Source organism: Coptis chinensis, chromosome 1 (assembly GCF_015680905.1).
Source record: "Coptis chinensis isolate HL-2020 chromosome 1, ASM1568090v1, whole genome shotgun sequence".
Taxonomy (NCBI): domain Eukaryota; kingdom Viridiplantae; phylum Streptophyta; class Magnoliopsida; order Ranunculales; family Ranunculaceae; genus Coptis; species Coptis chinensis.
In genome coordinates this window covers 44,373,177-44,389,626 of record NC_141456.1, presented here as the reverse complement: position 1 = coordinate 44,389,626, position 16,450 = coordinate 44,373,177, and the positions used below count along the sequence as shown (strand labels likewise).

Here is a 16,450-nt window from a genome sequence, read left to right as displayed (position 1 = left end):
TATGTGGCAACATTTTGACAAGACATTTAACTTCGTGCCTATGGCTCCTGTATTAAGGTCCGGGCAAATGTTTTGAATGTCGGACATCATAAAGAGCTTTTCAAGTAGTTACTAGTGATCTTCCGTTGGTAATTAAGTGCTCGAGGTTAGGTTGAATTCTTTAGTGAGGCTGATATATTCATCATGCCCAAACTGCTTTGTGCTTATTATAATTGGCTTGAGGGATTATAATGGTGCGACAAATGCAATCCGTATAAATTGCAGTTGGGATGAAAAGCTATTTTTAATGGAGTGCAACCTGAAATCATGGGTATCCTAATTCCTATCGAAACAACGGCAAATTTGCTAATAGAAATGCCAAAGATGATTTTGTCGGACCACGGTTTTACGTCCACCGCCCGGTGTTATTGGTAGCCTTGTTCTCGGTTAATTCACCTCATTATAATCTGAGAACATCAAATGCCATTAATTTTGGCTCTGGGGTTAATTAAAACTGACTATCTTTACATTTACGTAGCAAAATTTGCTGAACCGGGGAAGCCTATTGTCTCTCTTATTAGTGCAGAAAAATGGGTGATCCACCTAATGCCTAAAAATGCTCAATTAGGAGTTTAGGGCGCACCAAAGTTTAAAAACGCTGCAAGATTAGGACACACCAATGTGGGTGATCGACTGAATGCCTATAAATGCTGCAAGATTAGGACAGACCAAAGTGGGAGACTAAATGCACGAAACCACTGCATCACGAAATTGCACCTCATTTGGCATGTTATTACGTATGCAACTATGTTTTGATGAGGCAAAAAACTAAAAAATCTAATGATTGGCTAAAGTTTAGGCCATAGTATTGCGGACCCGGAGGAACAAAAACTGTAAAATTTATGTACTATTTCAAATGTTGACTGTTATTTTTCTCGATAATTCAAATGTTGATTGTTTAATGCGGTTTAAAGCTAATCGAGCAAGTCACTCCAAGAGCTTATAGCGATTAATCGAAATTAATCGCCTTTAGTTAATCTATAATACATATGTCACATAATCTTAATACAACAAAGTGAATAGCTCGTAAACCGTTTAATGTATGAGGTTGTTGAACAAGATAATTTTGTTCAATTTTTCCAATTATCAAATATTTGGACAAGATTAATTTGTTGAATTTTTTTCCCCTTCGTTCATCGTTCAGCATACCACTTAATGAATTTATACTGCAATGATAAATATCATTGACACAGGAATTTTATCTCATAAAATAAACTGATATCATAGCCTTTGTATGATCCCGCTTCCTAACATGAGAACTGTGAGAGTTTATCATTAGCTGAGAGATTAGTTAAGCATGATCCCCCTCCATTTTCAAAACGGATTAAGTTGGGTTTTTCTGTTTTGGGTTTTGTGGACTTAAATTTAAAAACAAACATACAAAATCTGGCGAGAACTATTAAGCGGGCGCTTTTGTTATGCCGATTTCTTGAAATCGGCAGATTAAAACGGAACAAATCTCCGATTTGTGGCACCCGCTTCGAGCCTCTATTTATTTTATTTTTTTTTGTTCAGATCGGTCGAGTGAAGATAAGCTTTATGCTCCAATTAGCGGCGATTAATAGGCTTAAACTACCCAAAGATAAGAGTGAAATATCCGAAGTGATGACACAAGAGAAAATAAAATCCGAGTAGAGAAATCACACATCCACTTGCTTGATCACTATACCATATCCTAAAGCGAGAATTTAGGCCCTCTTTGGATCGATATATCCATAAATTCTGACTTAAGTATATTTTCCGCTAGTTGCCCCACTAAACCTTTCATTAGCCTTTTCACAAACCACAGATATTTTACCCAATAAAACAAAATAAAAAAATAAAATCAGCCTACCAATCTGGATAAGTCTGAGAAATAGGATGAGTGGAGATAGAATTTTGGACACTGCAGTTCTATAGGAAAGTGGAACTTATAAATAAGAACATGATCATTAAATACTAGGAATTTAGAAGTTTAAGAAAATTCGACGTCAAAGAATTATAAAATATAGCATTTCTCAAGATTCAATTCACATTAATGTAATACCAATAAGATAGATCTTCTACGTAATGAGGGAGGCGGTCGCTACATAAGAACAAAGGTGTAACTGTTAGTGGTTATAGAATGTGCCATTGTATGCTCCTTCTATTTTAAATTACCAAATTAAGCCTTGAATTGCTGAAAATTCCCGGTAATTTCTCGTTGGTTGAAGATTCTTGACTATAATAGGTGAAACTTCAAAATTAGTAGAATATCAAGACCTCAAGTATGGTGGGGCTTGCCTTGTGTTCATATCGTGCCAAACAAACTTATGGATGTTTAACACTTTCTACTTCATAAGTTTTTGTAGTACTACATTTTTTCTGTATTCTTTCTTTTTTGCTGAAATGTGGCTCTGTGCCTTAAGTTCTGGTCATTGATTTTGGTTGAATGGTAGTATAATTTGATAGAATTCCTACCATTAAGTGACCTGTTCACCATGACCAGGTCATCACAGCTGTCAATAGATCCAGTTTTAGTTGTAACTATATCTTAAGATTTATGCAACAACATCTCAGCTGTAATATACCTCTTAACTGGTACACTCAAGAGTCAAGAGTGTGTAGACATTTGAGATCTACATATTTGTGGGAACTGCATCCCACGATTGCATCACTTAATTTCTCACCTGATTTGTTAGGATTGACTACTGCTAATGTTGTTCTGATTCTTATACATCTAGGTGCTCCTCTTCGATATAGTAGGTTCAATATAAGCAACGTTATGGACAAGACTTGGAGAACTTTAAATAGGTTAAATAGTTTACACTTCTATTGCTTTATTTGAAACAAGTGCTTATTACTATGTACATATATCATTGACTATGCTGAAATTTTCCAGAGCTAGTGATCAAGTCTAAGATCTTTGTTGATGAATTCATCGCATTCGCTTTGGCTCCTTTGATGGATAAAACAAGCATTAGATGTCCGTGCATTAGTTGCAAAAACTTTAACCATTTGAGTCCCGATATTGTAAAAGACCATTTGATCATTGAGGGTATTGATATGACTTATGATCCTTTCGTTTTGCATGGAGAAGAAGGGCAAGTGCATGTAGTAGATGAAGGAGTTGAAACTACAGGACTTTAACCTCACTGAGACTTATGAGATGCTTAAAGCGACAAATGAGAGTAATAAGAAAGAAGAGTTTTTACGGTGATCCAAAAAAGAGGCCAAATTCAAAAGGCAGTTGAGGAGTCCGAAGGCCATTGTATGAAGGTTGTAGCAAGTATCACGAAGTTGGAAGCAGTTATTCTGTGTATAGCATAAAAGCTAAACATGGTTTGTCTAATAGAGGTTTTCTGAGAGTTTTAGAGAGGCTTGAAGGATATGTTTCCGGAGGGTAATGTTATTCCAAAGTCAAATAATTCAAAGAAGTGGCGCTTAAGGAAGTTTGACTGGATTATAAGCAAATCGGCGCATGTGTAAATGATTGCATGTTATACAATCGGTGATTTTAAAATGATGTGAGCTGTCGAAAGTGCAAGACTACACGATGGAAAACTGATCCTCATACAAAAAAAGTACACGAGAAGGTTCCAGCAAAGGTTTTGAGGTACTTTCCTATTATTCCAAGGTTCAAGAGGATGTTTCAGTCTGTCGAAATGGCAAAACAATTGGCGTGGCATGCATCCAATGAGAGTCTTGATGGAAACATCGTCATCCGGTTGATAGTCCGCATGGAAACATATTGATAGCGGTTGGCCCTCTTTTCGGTGATGAAGCACGAAATCTTCGGTAGCATTGTCTGGCGATGGTGTCAATCCTCATCGCACTCTTAGCTCGAGGTATAGTTGTTGGCCAGATCATTTTGGCAATATATAACTTACCTCCTTGGATGTGCATCGCGAAAAGAAGTATTTGATGTTGACATTGATAATCCCCGGTCCTAGCCGGCCCGAGGTAATGACATAGATGTTTATTTAAAGCCATTGATTGATGACCGCTACTTTTGTGGACGAGATGGTGTGAAACGTATGGCGATACCGAAAATCCACCTTCACATTAAGGTCTGTTTTAATGTGGACCATTAATGATTTTCCAAAGATTTGGAAACCTAGCTTGGATGTGCAACGAAGGCAGATTAGCATGTCCTAGGTGTGGCGTTAATACATGTGCAGATTGGCTAAAGCATAGCGAGAAATTCTCTTACATGGGAAGTCGTAGGTTCCTTCCGGATGATCATCCATATCGTTTGAAGAAAAGTTGGTTTAATGGGAAGCAAGAACACGGGGCTAAGCCGGTTCCTTTGAAGTCGATGAGATTTTTACTTTCGGGTAAAATCTATAGAAAATGATTGGGGAAAGATCCGGAAAAGAATTTGAGAGATGATTGGGGAAAACCTATAGGAAAGAAAAAAGAAAACGTGGAAAGGGCATACAAGGTAAGCAAAAAAAACTAGAGGTGCAAAATTGTGGAAGAAACAATCAGATTTTTTTGATTTGCCATCACGGAGATTTCTTTTGTTAACTCATAATCTAGATGTTATGCATATAGAGAAAAACATTTGTGAAAGTTTGCTTTCGAACTTTGTTGAATCTGAAAAAAAAATCAAAGGATAACCTTAAATCTAGGAAAGACTTGGAAGAAATGGGATTAAGACCTGACTTACACCCTATACAAAATGGGAGTAGAACTTTACTTCCTGCATCACAATGCACCTTGTTAAAGAGTGAGAAGCAAATTTTTTGTGAAAGGTTGAAAGCGCTGAAGTTGCCTGATGGGTATAGTTCCAATATATCATACCGTGTTTCCTTGTCTGACTATGCTATATATGACTTGAAGTCTCATGATTACCATGTATTAATGCAACAATTGTTGCCTTTGGCCTTGCGGAATCTCTTACCAAAAGGGCCTAGGAATGCAATTTTCCGACTCTGTTCATTCTTTAATGAACTATGTCAAAGGACTATTGATAAGGAAAAAATGGAACAAATGGAGGATGAAGTTGTAGTGACAATGTGCTTACTAGAAAGATATTTTCCTCCATCTTTCTTTGACATTATGGTACACTTGACGCTTCATCTTGTGCGGGAGGTGTGCCTTGGAGGACCGGTGCAATTTCGTTGGATGTATCCCTTTGAAAGGTATTATTTTTTTTATATTTCCCTGTTATTACTACAATATATTTTAGCTAAAAGATACACCTTTTAGTTTGTAGAGTGTTGCATTATAAACATTTGATTATTCATCGAGTATAGGTATATGAAGGATTTGAAAGCAAGTGTAAGGAATCATGCAAGGCCCGAGGGGTGCATGGCAGAATGTAACTTGGCTGAAGAGAGTGTAACATTTTTTTCCGAGCATATGAAGCGAGTTGATATTAATAATGACCAACCAAGTAGAAATGAAGACTATAATGATGAGTCCACAAAATCCAGTATTCTTGAAGGTAAGCCACTATTGAAGGGGACAATTATTACATTAACAAGAGACATGGTTGAAGCAAAGACATCGTTGCATTTTGTTCAATTTCGAGGAAGTTCAAATTGTACATTGAGTAAGTTAATATGTTTAATGTGAAAATATATATATATATATATATATATATATATATATATATATATATATATATATATATATATATATATATTAATGAACACCTTTTAAACAGAAGACACAAAAATGCTCATCCGCAAAGGAACCTCGCTTTTAGGAAGAAATGAAGGTGCTTTAGGAGCAAAGCATGCTGAAACGTTCAATGAGTGGTTTAAGCTTGAGGTGAAGAAGCAGTTTTGTTATCTAAATTTATAGAAGTTTTAATCGATGTAAGATTTTGACTTTCAATTTTTGTTTGTCTTTAGATTGAAAATGAGAAAAAAACCAAACATGTATCCGATATGTTGGATTGGCTCTCGGATGGACCTTGTTGCGATGCTTGGAGCTATAAAGGTTATTTGATAAATGGCTACCGCTTCCACATAAAGGATGGAGAAAAAGGAACTCAAAACTCTGAGTGTCATTGTCGCTAGTAGCTTGTGTAGGGCAAGTGCTAAAGACACCGCACAAATCGAGGAAGATGTGACATATTATGGTGTGATAAAACAGATAATTTTGCTAGATTATGGTGTTTTTCAGTACCCATTATTTAATTGTGATTGGGCAAACGTGGGAAGTGGGATCAAAGTAGAAGAGGGATTCACATTAGTTAATCTGCATCAAAGTTTAACACACAAGCAAGACCCTTTTATCCTTGCATCCCAAGTGAACCAGTTTTCTACTCCACGAGAATCACATGACAAAGAGTTGGTTTGTGGTTTTGAAAGCACCTTCTCATGGATTCCGTGATTTTGAATGTAGTGCGGAGGAGGAGGACCTTAGCAATGTGCCTCGCACCACCACCTTTTGCAAGTGTGGAGCTAGTTAATGACATCGAAGGTGATGTAGAAGGCTAAGTCTATAAGCGTCAAGATTGTGAGGGAACTTGGGTGCTACAAAAAAAGAGAAATAGAGTGTAATTAGGTCTGTTTTGTTTTCATTTTGTCCATTTAGACTGATTATTATGTGGTTTTTGTTTTTGTCTATTTAGTTATTGACTTTATTATGTTTTGTGAGTGCTTTTTATAATGGTGCAAGGCATGTTGTGTTATGGTCATGATCAAATTATGTACTTTATTTTACCTAAGTGCCATGTATATGATTGTTTTGTTTTTTGCTGTACGTATTTTCTAATCTTTTCAATGCATGTGAAGAATGGCAAAGGAAAAGACTAGAGAACTAACCCCGTAAGATATTTTGATTCTCTCTCAATTTTTTATTCGCCTTTGTATTTGTAGTAATTTAATTTTGTTTTCTTCTCGTTTGTTTTGATTTTCTAGTACCAAAAAGCGGCAAGAGCTAAGGTTCAAAAGTTTAAAAGAGCACTTGTAGAAGCATCTAAGAAAAGTGGACGTGCACATTCAGGTTTGTGTATATTGTTAATTTCCACTTAGAAAAATAATTATGCTTCGGTTGTGATTGTGTCATTAAGGTGTGGTTGTAAGTATATTAAACCAATTTATTTTGTCATGTACAAGGTTCCAAAAGTCCAAATAAAGTTTATGGTAAGAAAGTTCAAGAAGTGGAAAGGTTGCCAAGGGATATGGAAAAGCTACCAAGTGAGCAACAAAATGGAAATCATGACCTGGAAATGGAAGATGATGAATGGTTGGAAAACCACTATGAAAATGACTACGAAGGAGAAGGTAATGCATCAGAAGGTTCGAATGATCTTCAGCCAACCAATACCAGGGGGCCGACAAAACTGAATCAATTGGATCCAAAAAGCTCAAAAAAACTTGTGCTTGACTTTAATGAAAAAGGTCTACCTATAGGTCCTAATTCGAACTTATACAGCAGTTACTTGGGCAAAGTAGCAAGGGATCGCTACTCAATTGGCTATCCTACTTGGCATAAAGTAACACCGAGATTAAGGACAAAATGTGGACTGTTATAAAGGTAAATTTCTTTATTTACATGGCAAGTTATATATTATTAAAGAAATATAGTAATATTTGTTTATGCATCTTTTTACAGCAACATTTTGTAGCACCAGAACGTGCTAGAAAACAGACTTTTAAGTCTATTGGGAAGCTCTGGCGTGGGTTCAAAACAAAATTGAGATCAAGAATTTATGATGCATATGATACTGACCAAGCTAGAATTGCATTACTGCCCAACCCGATAAAAACTACGATTGGAAAGCATTTGTTGCAAATTGTTCACGGAAGAATACAAAGGTATTCATCATACATTATATGGGTTATAAAAATCCATTTTGCATATCAAGACTCATATATTATTTTTTTTGTAGAAACTAAGGGAAAATGGGAAGAAGGCGCAGTTCAACACCACAAGATGCCCCATACTTGTAGTCATAAAGGTTATGCAAGATTGGAAGATGAGTTGGTAATTGAATGATCTATTTTTGACTTGTGAAGATTTTTCCCCTTAAGAGTACTTAATATATATATGTGAAATGTTTTATATACTTGTTTTGTAGAGGCGTAAAAGGGTAAGATTGGTAAGCCCTGTTACAAGAGGTACTGTATGGGTTGCAGGCCACAAGAGGAAAAATGGAGAACCAGTAAATGAGTTTGCTAAAGAGAAAATAGTATGTCGTTCACTGTTCATAAAATATTTTCTAAGATAAAAGGCATGCTTATTCGATTTCCATGCGACTCTAGTTATATTATTTATTCTTGTTGTTGTTGTTGCTGTTATAGGATAAGTTGAATGAAATAGGCTGTGATATATAGAATGTGGAAGAGGAGATGCCCTCTCACAAGTTTTAGGTCCTGATCCTAATGGGCGTGTGCGTGGAGTGGGATATGGAGTTACTCCATCTACTTTGTATGGTATCCAACAATGCAATGGGAGGATGAGTGAATTGCAGGAGAAATATGATGATGTATTGGAAGAAATGTCTTCTATCAAGAAACTTGTTGCCAAACTATTGAATAGTGAAGAGGTATTCCAATTTGTTTGGGGATTCCATATATACTTTTGTTTTGATTTACTAACATCAAAATTATTTTCAGCCAAACCATTCGTCTGTTCAACCTTCTCCAGAGGTGGCAATGAACCCTCAAAGTCCATCTTCCCAAAGCAATCACAATCTGAATTCTGTATGTATACAATGTTGGATTCTATTTTTTTTTTTTTTTTAAATTTCAAATTCCTAGATTTACATTTATATTATTGTTTCCTTATATGTTTTCGTACAGGGACGGACTAAATCGAAAGATGTGTCTACTGAAAGATCTCTTGAGGGTCGACGTGACCACCAAAGTCCATCTGCCCCAAGCAATCAAAATTCAGTAAGTTTTCCATGTTAAATCCTATTTCATTAAATTTGAAATTTTCATTGCTTTTTTTTATTTTCCCTTTCATGTTTTCGTAAAGGGTGGGGCTAAATCCAAAGTTGTATCTATGCAAAGACCTACTCATCAGGCTCAACGTGACCATCAAAGTCCATCTGCCCAAAGCAATCAAAATCTGATTTCCGTATGTTATCCTTGCTAAATGCTATTTCATTTAACATGTGAATTTCTAGAGTCATGTATGTATATCTTTTTGTTTTCATACAGGGTACTAAATCCAAAGTTGTGAAGTGCAAGTTGTTTAGACTTGTTCCTGAAGATGTTGTGGCAGAAGGATTGTGGTATACTGATGATCCAGCAGCTACAGTGCATACTAAGCCTTTAGGCCCGGGTTATTCAAAGGTTTCTGTTGAAGTTGCAATTCAAAAGAATGCACTGCTTGTTAGGGGGAATAACGCTTTGAAGACGATAGAAGATGCTGTCTCTAGTTTTGTGGCTTGGCCAACCAATTCCATAATTAAGTTGTGATGTGCACTCAATTTTAAGAGCTAGTCTTTTGTTGTTTGAAAACACTTAAATTTTGAAGACCTTTTAATTATGCGTGTTTGGGCAGTTGTGTTAGTTGGAATTGGACTCAATGAATGGTGAATGGTTTAGATTCTTCTACTTGGTGCTATATGTATCTGTTTTCTTTATTATTCTTTGCTTTGTTATTGATCCGTTTGCAGATTTTAGAACGATCATTATTCATATATCCATACCGATTGTTCTCTATTGCTTCTTGCAAAGCCAACACTTTTTAACTCCGCCTTTGTAAAGTTGTCGCTAGCTTTACAATGCCGTCCCAAGCCCGGATAAAGGAGGAGGGGAAAGGGAAGAGTATAGGGTATTGCAATTAAAATTTTCACTTTTAAAATATATCAAAATTTGGGAGTGAAGCGGATGATCTATCACCGCTGTAACACGGTATTTACTTCACCTCTTTTTGTTCTTGATTTATTCGGCATTGCTTTTGTTCTTGTTCATAACTCTATTTTAAAAACTTTGTTGGTATCGCATTGCTAAACAAGAATACACCAAATTTAGAACTCACAATCGTTGATGTTATTGCTTTATCTTTCTTTTTCCTTTTTGTTGTATACCTTTTACCTTTAACAACAGTTTGTGGGTCGATGAATCTCCGGAGCTTTCACTTTTGATTCAGAACAAAGGGACAAGTCTTCTCAACCTTAAAATTTCTGCTCGGATTATGTACATCCGAAGACCGGCCTCGCCCATCTCCAACAGAATCGAAGACAAAAAGGTAAACACGAGAACACTACTTGGAACTCAAAAAGTCGAAGTTAGTTAGTACGGCTAGTATCCTCTTTTCTGGGAGAAAAATTAATTAGTAGCAAGCTAGTATGTGCATTTGAAGATCTGTGTATTTCTCGAGTTTCTCTCTCCATTATCTATATTTCATTTTAAGAGAAGCGGGAATATTTAATTTTCAGTTGAAAGGTAATGCAATACTATACCCATCTTCCTTCCTAAAAAATTTTGGGGAATTTAATTCTCCTTGGTTAACCATATTATACTATTATGAAAAAAAACTTTACTTTCGATAAAGAAAAAAAATGATGAGCTAGGGTGAAGATGACGAACTCAAGGCTAGCTATTTTGAGGCTATGCCATGTATTTAAGACAATCATTTCTTGGAATTAACCACACATCTTCTATATCGAAGGAAAGTATGACTAGGATTATATAATTCATGGATTTGACTTGGTGTCATCGGAAGGCTCTAAGATAAATTCATCAAATACAATATATTAACCATGGATTCACTTCTCTATGAATTTGCTTTTAGACAAGAGTCTAGATTTTGGGGATTGCATTAGATGTTTTCTTTTTTCGTTCGTGTTTTCAAATTTCATTTTTTCACTCTTTTGATGAAGATTCATATCACAAAAAGGCGGTTTGATTATAATCTATGCAATACTCGATATCGATCATTAATAAGTATTTAGCTTGAATAAGGTGCAAGTCTCATGCATTCAAATTTTGAACTTCCTTAAGATATAGACTAATACAATGAGGAGTCGAGGACAATTCATATTTGAGTCATCTTGTTTATATCGTTGACCGGTTCATCGAGTTTTCCCAAGGTTATTATATGACTTTAAAACTTACCCGCTTGGCTTCATCAAAAAAATTAGTGGTGTTATTGCTTGGGATTTAGGGATTTCTACTACTCTACTGTACCGGGAACATTGTGAGTGTTGTTCTCCCATAGAAAAGTTGAATTTTGTTTGTTCTGTGAGACTGCATGAGATAAAACGGTAGGATGTGTTGAAAAGCTTAAAATTGTCTACTGAGATCTTTGTATCTCCTCCTCGAAAGCTCTTATTCCCCTACCTATTCCTGATGTCCCTTGTCTAGTCATTTAAGGTTGAAAGTTCCTTAAGAAATTGCTGCATTTTTTTTTTTTTTCGTTTGGCATGTGCTCTTAGACCGTGTTTTCACCACGCATAAACCTTAAAGAGAGATTTCAAGAAGCAATTCTCAATTTTCATCCGTTGTGTTTGTCGATGATAGTCCATAAGTTATACCCGGCCTCATTCAAAAATATTCTTTCTCTTGGCGGTTCTGGAATACCATCATTATGTTGTCGGGGGTCTATGGGGGTCCGGTTTGATGAAGGGGATTCTAGCCTTATGGAACTTAAGGGTTTACTCCTGAAGGGTATTTGCACTTGGAGAGTTGGAGTATGATTATGTAATTATGCAGCCCTATGGTTGGAGAGGAATAGCGTGCACTTTAATCATGTCAATAAAGGGTTGTTTTTCTTTGGGTCTAAGGTACCTTTTGAAGGGATGCAAGATATCTTTGCTAGTATTTTGTTTACTCGCCCTGCCCCGTAAGCCCATCAGATCGTTGACGAAGTCCGGACTTGCCCCCGCTCGACCGAATGCGGACCTTTTTCATCGTTGTGCTTTCATGTTCTTTTTTCTTTTTTTTATTAGCTTTGTACTTCATGGATTTTGATTGATTTATTGTTTGTGATTAAATTTAAATAGAGAAATGAGCATATTTATTCCAAAGATGAGGCTTATGCCTCATACTGCCTCGAAGCCTTTAGATTTTTCAAACATTGGGTTGAGGATGGCTATAAATAGTATTTTATTAACCAATAACATTCAGGAACTGATCTTGATTATACTAGTGGTGAGGCTATCATCTTAAGAAACAAAAAGTAGCTACTTTGTTATCAATAAGGATTCCATTTAGTATGTTTAATCTCCATAGTTTGTCCATGACCAAAGATTTCAATAATGCAGGTCAAGGTTTCAATTGGGAAGGAAAGTAAGGATACCTTTATTGTTTTGACTGCCAAAGATAGAAACTGCAGTATCAATTTCAAGGATCTGATTCCACACAACTCTGGAAAGAAGACTGATTCCACACAACTCTGCAGGCCTATTGCTCTTGACGCAGGGGTATGAACAATGTTATCTCATGTTTGTCTTGTAGTGACTTTTGCGTTCACTGATCTAGCTATCTGTATAATAGAGTTTTGAGTTCTTAGATCTAGCTATATCTATGAGAGTTCAAGTTCATAACCAAATTTGCTACAACTTTACCTTGCAGGCTCATTTATATACTATCTTGGAACTTTGTCGGGACGTTGGTGACGTTGGTGTTCGAAAAAAATGGGTTTCAATGCTTTGATGGTGCCTTAGCATAGATGGGGTGCAAATTAACCACCAATCCATTTGAGCTTCATTAGGCTCCTAGCTTAAGGAAATGGTGCATTTGTTGTCTTGGTCCGAAATGTACCTCCTACTTAATTTTGACTAATCTATATAAAAACGAGTGGCAAATTATATATAAGCGTGGGTTGCATTTTTTTTGAGAAGATTATATAAAATGGTGGATTAACAAATGGTGGTAAATGATGTGTAAATGCAACTTTAGGTCCTATATTGAAGTTTCCAATGCCAAGGTAAGCATGTAATAGGTGAATGATTTTCATGCTAAACAGATAACATTTGAGTTGGTTCTCAACAATTTTTGACAAATTTTCTGTCTGCTTTAGTTTGCTCCACTTGCAACTTTTCTTGTTTTGAAAATATGTCAGAATAACAATTTTATTGTTTTGGATTTCTCTTGGCACTTGGAAGTGGAAACTTCTCTCGCTGAATATGAAGTGTGACAAGTGATCTTATGTTTTCAGGTTTGTCAAATTTGACTTCTTTGTCCTTTAAAAAGAACAATGCCATCACTGCCAAGGTATGCGTGCCTTGGGAAACCTATCGAGCTTGAGAAATCTTGACCTTGAGCGATGCTCCGTATTCATGGTGGATCTGGTTCATCTTAAAAGGTAGGCACGTAATTACATTTATGCTAAGAATGCCTACCTGTTCCAAGCCCTATAATATTATTTATTTTCTTTTCGTTTCATAAAAGATAAATTTATTGATATAAGTCATATAACCTAGAATATTACATCAATTATGACATTAGCAAGCCGCTAAAACAAAAGGCGGAAACCCGGATACACTCAAAAGAAAACCCCCACCTAGACTCTTAGCATAGACAACCGATTCTCCCCGAACAGTCCCACCACCCCAACCCTAAGGCTCATCATCCGTCGCCTGTCCCCCCCAAGAATGCACCAGGTCACCACCGAACTTTGATCTACCCGGTTTCCAAATTAATCTGTTTAAAAGACCATACGATAGAGAATATTTTTATGCTTACAAGTACAGGTTTTGTTGATGAATGGAGAATCTTTGAGTTGGATCGATGGCATGAAGATGCGCTTGACTATTGTCGTTGTTGAGGAATAGGAGTAGTATGATATAGTGCGAGTTTTAGTCCCACATTGAGTAGGTAATAATTGTAGTATGTCTACTCTCATATATTAGCAGAGCGAGTCCCATGTAATTATTTACCCTATGTAGATTTTAACTTGGTATCGGGTGTCCTAGGGGTTACAGTTGGGGATTCATGTTTTCTGGTCATTGCCGCCCGACAAATCCGGCAACCGATTGGTGATCACAATTTTCTGGTCGACCTATTAGGGTTATATTTCTCCGATGGTTTTGGTGCCGTGGTTTTTGTCTTTTGTCAGCTTCTTGTGGTCTAAAGTCTGCACACCTTGCCACCTTGGCAACATGTTTTGATTGATGTTGGTTTACAATTATCATGGGATTTTGTCGGAGATGATCCGTTGTTCTCGAATCCGCTTTCTCCCCGTAATCTTCTACTAATTTCTTTTGGTGATACGTTGATGTCATCTTGGTTCACCATGGCTGAAGCCTTGGTAATGACCATCTTAATGTGCTTAGAAAAAAGAAAAAAGAAAATATGGAGTTGTTGCTACTGTGTGTGTTTTGTGGTCGTAGGTTGTGATAGAATACTCTTTATGAACACTTTTTTCTGCTGAAATTTCTAAGGTTCGAGCTTGTTTTAGTGAGCCCTCTTTTATTTTGATTGATATGGTAAGAGCTATTTTACCTCGACATTACTTTAAAAATTATCCGTCCATGTATCGTCCGTGTCGATATATGATTCACGTGTCCATGTCGAAAACCACGGCACGGTGATATATCTCTCAAATGTGAATGGAGACTCATTATACAAGTTGCAAATGTAATGCGGTCTTTGTTTTATACAAGTTGCTGTAATCTTTACCACAATGTCAATGTACTATTTTTGAAATTGTGAATATACTTTCTCTGTCTGTTCAGGTGAAAGGACTTTTGCTGTGTTGACAAAGCTAGATTTGATGGACAAGGGAACAAATGCTGTTGATGTAAGTATTAAGATCCTTTTCATTGTGAACGTCCATTAACCGCACAAAGTAGAACTCTTTTTGGTCATATTTTGAATTTTTCACTAAAATTCTTTCTCCCAGCACTTCATATTTGTTGAAGTTACTGGTGAAGTTTCTCCCAACACTTCAGATTTGTTGAAGTTACTGGTGAAGAATAATTTCTTTATCTCTTGGATTTTAATATATCTTTGATTAAAGATACAACACTTGTCCGTATTCATATTTGTTTTAGCTTATTTTGCTCCTCTCCTATTACCTTGCTTGGGGTGCTTCTACTTTGTTGGATTGACTCAAAAAAACATATGTATTTGTTTGTTTTATTGGTGAAACCAAAAAAGTTCTTGAAGGAAGAGCATATAGGCTGCAACATCCTTAGGTAGGAGTCAGAATCGCTTCTCGGCCGATATCAATAGAAATGTGGACATGATTGCTCCACTTTAGGAGCTTGAATACTTTGCAAGTAGTCCCGATAACGCACAATTTAGCAAGTAAAATGGGTCCGAATATCTCGCAAAACTTCTGTCAAGGTAAGATACTAATAAGTTTTGTTTCCCTTTATCGATTATATGGTTCTCAGAGAAAGGATATGATACACTTGATGGTATCATGAATATGGAAACTCATTTTGTACTTTTATGTTTTGCAGCACTTGGAGGCAGTTATTAGGGCACGATACCAAATATCACATCCTTGATTAACAAAACCATTGATGAACTTGAATCGAGATGGACCACCTTGGCGTGCCTATTGCTTCTTGACGCAGGGTATGAACAATGTTATCTCATGTTTGTCTTGTAGTGACTTTTGTGTTCACCGATCTAGTTATCTGTATAATAGAGTTTTGAGTTCTTAGATCTAGCTATATCTATGAGAGTTCTATGAGGCTTACAACAAGTTCTATGAGGCTTTCTCCAAGAACCCGAAAATTGGCATCCATGAGGACTCCTGCACGTAACCAAGGTTGTTTGAATTGCTTTCGTATCACTCGACCCAAGAGTGGTGATGAAGTTGACTAGTTTGAAGGATTATGTGACTAGGATGAAGGAAGGCCGAATGACATCTATTACATCACCGGTGAAAGCAAGAAGGTCGGAGAACTCTCCTTTCCTTAAGCTCGAAGAAGCGGTATCGAGGTCTTGTACATGGTTGATGCTATCGATGAGTATGCCGTGGGTCGGCTTAAAGGAATTTGAAGGCAAAAGCTTGTCTCTCGCCACAAAAGGAAGGTCCGAAGCTAGATGAGAGTGAGGACGAAAAAGAAGAAAGAGGAACTAAAGGAAAAGTTTGGGGTCTCGCAAGGTGATCAAGGATGTTCTAGGTGACAAGGTCGAGAAGGTGATTGTCTCGACCGTGTTGTGGATTCTCCCCCCGCTGTTTGGTGACGATCAAAGAGTATGGTCGGACAGCCTAACATGGAGAGGATCATGAAGGCTCGTGCTCGTGGATTCAAGCATGGCTGGCTACATGTCTAGCAAGAAGACCATGGAGATCAACCCCGAAAATTCTATCATGGAAGAGTCGAGGAAGAGGGTCGATGTCGATAAGAATGACAAGTCGCATTAAAGATTTGGTTCTGTTGCCGCTTGAAACTGCCCTTCTCACTTCGGTTCAGTCTTGATGACCCCAATACTTTCGCAACAGGATTCACAGATGCTAAAGTTGGTCCGAGCATCGACGAGGATAGTGGCCGGATATCGGTTTCCATTAATCGACATGCCACCATTGGAGGATGTTGATGCCGAGGGGAAGCAAGATGGAGGAAGTTGATTAA

The 16,450-nt window shown here is 36.9% G+C and overlaps 1 protein-coding gene and 1 pseudogene across 1 annotated transcript; both read left to right on the top strand.

Moving 5' to 3' along the window:
* The first annotated feature begins 7,476 nt into the window (after positions 1–7,476).
* Positions 7,477–9,499, top strand: LOC147524211 (uncharacterized). Its single transcript, XM_086573900.1, has 9 exons — positions 7,477–7,494; positions 7,573–7,755; positions 7,850–7,944; positions 8,097–8,122; positions 8,295–8,506; positions 8,577–8,663; positions 8,763–8,855; positions 8,941–9,042; positions 9,126–9,499. Exons 1-9 carry the CDS (start codon positions 7,477–7,479, stop codon positions 9,384–9,386), a joined length of 1,077 nt encoding a protein of 358 aa, XP_086430026.1. The 3' UTR covers positions 9,387–9,499.
* A 2,673-nt stretch (positions 9,500–12,172) lies between these two features.
* On the top strand, positions 12,173–16,450 carry LOC147524210 (heat shock protein 90-3-like; annotated as a pseudogene).

What these genes read in the sequence shown, in the direction of transcription:
- LOC147524211 (XM_086573900.1), top strand. An exon ending in AACTATTGAATAGTGAAGAG is followed by an intron (nt 8,507 to 8,576) that starts GTATTCCAATTT and finishes AATTATTTTCAG; the next exon opens with CCAAACCATTCGTCTGTTCA. An exon ending in GCAATCAAAATCTGATTTCC is followed by an intron (nt 9,043 to 9,125) that starts GTATGTTATCCT and finishes GTTTTCATACAG; the next exon opens with GGTACTAAATCCAAAGTTGT.